A 3,191-nucleotide genomic window follows, 5' to 3' on the forward strand; every position below is an offset into this window, starting at 1 on the left:
TTTGTAAGTAATATATTGTATATCACATAAAAAATAATTGGTTTCTTATAATAAAGTTATGTCTCTTTTCCTGTATTTTCTCTCTAATTAATTTGTTGAAAGACTAAAAAGTGTTTTTGTTATATTTGATGGCTAACATAATTCTTATTGTATTTCTATAGAGGATCTATCCATTGTCAGGCGAAGTGACGTTAATGGCAGTAAAGAAATTGTCACAGAACCATCAACAAGTTTATCAAATAGCCTGCAGTTACCACAACACTTAAATACGGAAGAGCAACTCATTCATCTCATTCATGAAAGAGAACCTCTATGGAATTTGAGAAGTCCTCTTGAAAAGCGGAGTAAAGAAAATAAAGAAAAACTGTGGGAAGAAGTTGCAGCTGCCATTGGACCTGGTAACACTGTGGCTGCTTTTAAAAAAAAATGGAAAAACCTTTGTGATTCATATAGAAGGTTTGTAAACAGTGAGAAAGGTACAAGTGGTTCAGCAGCTAAGAAGAAAAAGCGATAGATATATAGCGATATTATGTCTTTTATGAGTGATGTGAATCTTCAGGACAAATCTACAGATTCAAATATGCAAGATGCAATGATGTCAGAGAGTAACGATTCCACAAGTTCATGTCACAATCCTCCATTGGAAGAAGTATTGTCAACCGATGACGAGATTGCTTCATCTACCGTGCCACGTACACGAAAAAATATCAGAAACTCAGATATGGAGATAGCTGATAAGGTGGTGCAAGCCATCACAAATAGTACTCCTACAAATATCTTTAAATTTCCGGATATACCAGCTCCACCTTTGACAAAAACTCCAGAATCATCAGATGCTGCTTTTAGAATGTTTATCCAGTGCTCGCTTAGAGAAATTAAAGATGAACGTGATCGAGCAAATGTTAAGAAAGCTTTGATGAATACATTATTTGCAGAATTAGAAAAAATAGCAGAGCGATGTTAATATACGTATATTTAAATAGTATAGTTGGTATGTGCATTCAGATTCCGTACTTAAAGTATTATATTCTTTTATAAGTAGTATAGTTGGTATGTACATTCAGATTCCGTACTTTAAGTTTTATATTCTTCTATAAGCAGTAATAAATAATTTTGTTTAATTGTAATTTAATTGTTATTTTTTTCCCAGGGGTGTCGTTCTTCAGTTCAAGGTAATATTAAATAAAAAAAACTAAATACTAAATACACTAAATACTTTGCGTTTAGAATTTTTATTTTTATCGATTTGTTAAAAAAATATAAATATTCAAAGTTGATATTTTTTTAAAACAATAAATGCAGTTAGTTAGAATTTAAAAGTATGATTGTATTAGTGAGTGTCTGTATATAAACGTTTTTATGTTTCAAGAAGTCACTGACAAAAATAAAATACTCGGCCATTAAATATATCAAACTAAATATATCACTTTTTGTACTCACTATCGGACTATACTTTTAGCTCCGATTGTCACAAGTGAACTACCTTAATAAGTAAATAGAAAGTATAATTTTTATTTTATTTTACAAATGATCGTATTGCCAATTCACAGCTCCTTCATTGTTAAAATAAGAAGTAAACTCCTCTCTGATTTAAATGGCTGTATGAGTGGCATTATTTGATCCCATTCGGTTAATATCTATTAATCTTCCGTGTTCTTCATTTCTTCGAGTACTATTGATAATTGAATCATAACAATGTTCTTGATTGAACAGCTCTTCAGAAACATACGAAACGTTCTGGGGAATTGTCTAAATCATGTTGTCGCAACCAGTTGTGAAGAACTACAGTAGCTTTAACCATTTTTACAACGTTAGAATTGCTAGCTATTATTGGTTTCCGAAAAATACGCCATTTAGCAACTAATATGCCAAAAGTATTTTCAATTACTAGTCTGGCACGACTAAGGCGATAATTAAAAATACGTTTTGGCAATTCAGTTGATTGCTTTCCAGGATAAGGACGAAGAAGATATGTTTTCAAAGGGAAAGCTTCATCGCCAACTATGCAATAAGGTAGAGGCGTTGCTCTTACATCACTTATGGGCGTTAAATCTGGAATATTCATTTTGTTCCCTTCTAATTTTTGTCCCAGCAACGAATCTTTAAAAATTCCACCATCACTTCTCCTTCCGTACGCTCCAATGTCAACAAAAGTAAATATATAATTGGCATTACACATTGCCAATAAAACAAGGCTGTGACTATTTTTGTAGTTAAAATACATTGAGCCAGCCTTATTTGGGCACTAAAAAATATTGATATTTATTATTAGCATTTGTAAATTAATGTAAATAATGTAATTAATATAATAATGTATTAATAATGGTCATACTTGTATAACCATACATGCTTTCCATCGATGGCTCCTATGCAATGTGGAAAATTCCACTTTTCTTTAAAATCTTTTTCTATAGCGAACCACTGTTCTTTTTTTAATTCAGCTGGCATGCACAACGGTTGCAGTTTCTTCCACAAAACAGCACATGTTGTATTAATGATGTTGCTTGCTGTTGTTACGCCAACCAAGTACTGATAATGCATTGATGTCATTGAATCTCCAGAGGCCAGAAATCTGAGCAACATTAAATGTACATACAATTAATTTGTATCAGTAATTTAATATCATAAATTTACATTTAAACAACATTTGACATATACTACTACTAATGTACATACCTCAAAGTTAAAGCTAATCTCTGTGCAGGTGGTATGGGTTTTCTGATGCAGTTTTGCTTTTTTAAATCCTCTCCAACTAAAGTTAACAATTCTTCCATTTTTGTTGAAAACATCCTGAAATAATTATAAAATCCTAGATGTTCCAATTGAAGTGATGGCAGTATTGCCTTAAAAAAACCATGCTTCTCTCGTTGTGAGCATATTGGAGACACCCAAAAGCGTTTTCTTGAGTAACTTCTCTTTTTTTTCAAAAAAACGTACTCCGCTACATGAGCTAATTTTTGTTTGTGTGCATTGGCACATTGTTGCGCAATTATTTGAGCACATTCAAATTGACAATTTAAATAATACGTGTACCAATTGCTCCAATTATTATCCGACATGTTTCTTTTAAACAGAGCAAAGTTGATAGACGTCAACAGTTTTTTTCACAATATTTATAATTTTAATACACTGACAGCTGTTATTCGTCGCAAACGTCGCTCGTCATGTGGTCGCTACCGTCGCTTGTCGCT

At 32.2% G+C, this 3,191-nt stretch overlaps 1 protein-coding gene across 1 annotated transcript; it reads right to left on the reverse strand.

Annotated features, from left to right (window-relative positions):
* Nucleotides 1-1,237: 1,237 nt before the first annotated feature.
* On the reverse strand, nt 1,238-3,090 carry LOC112468333. The gene is made up of 3 exons (XM_025037459.1): nt 2,677-3,090; nt 2,333-2,572; nt 1,238-2,245 (listed from the first exon to the last, which is right to left on the reverse strand). Exons 1-3 carry the CDS (start codon nt 3,057-3,059, stop codon nt 2,077-2,079), a joined length of 792 nt encoding a protein of 263 aa, XP_024893227.1. The 5' UTR covers nt 3,060-3,090; the 3' UTR covers nt 1,238-2,076.
* Nucleotides 3,091-3,191: the final 101 nt, after the last annotated feature.

The sequence above is a fragment of the Temnothorax curvispinosus genome, unplaced genomic scaffold (assembly GCF_003070985.1).
Source record: "Temnothorax curvispinosus isolate PA1 unplaced genomic scaffold, ASM307098v1 QBEX01018337.1, whole genome shotgun sequence".
NCBI classification, from domain to species: domain Eukaryota; kingdom Metazoa; phylum Arthropoda; class Insecta; order Hymenoptera; family Formicidae; genus Temnothorax; species Temnothorax curvispinosus.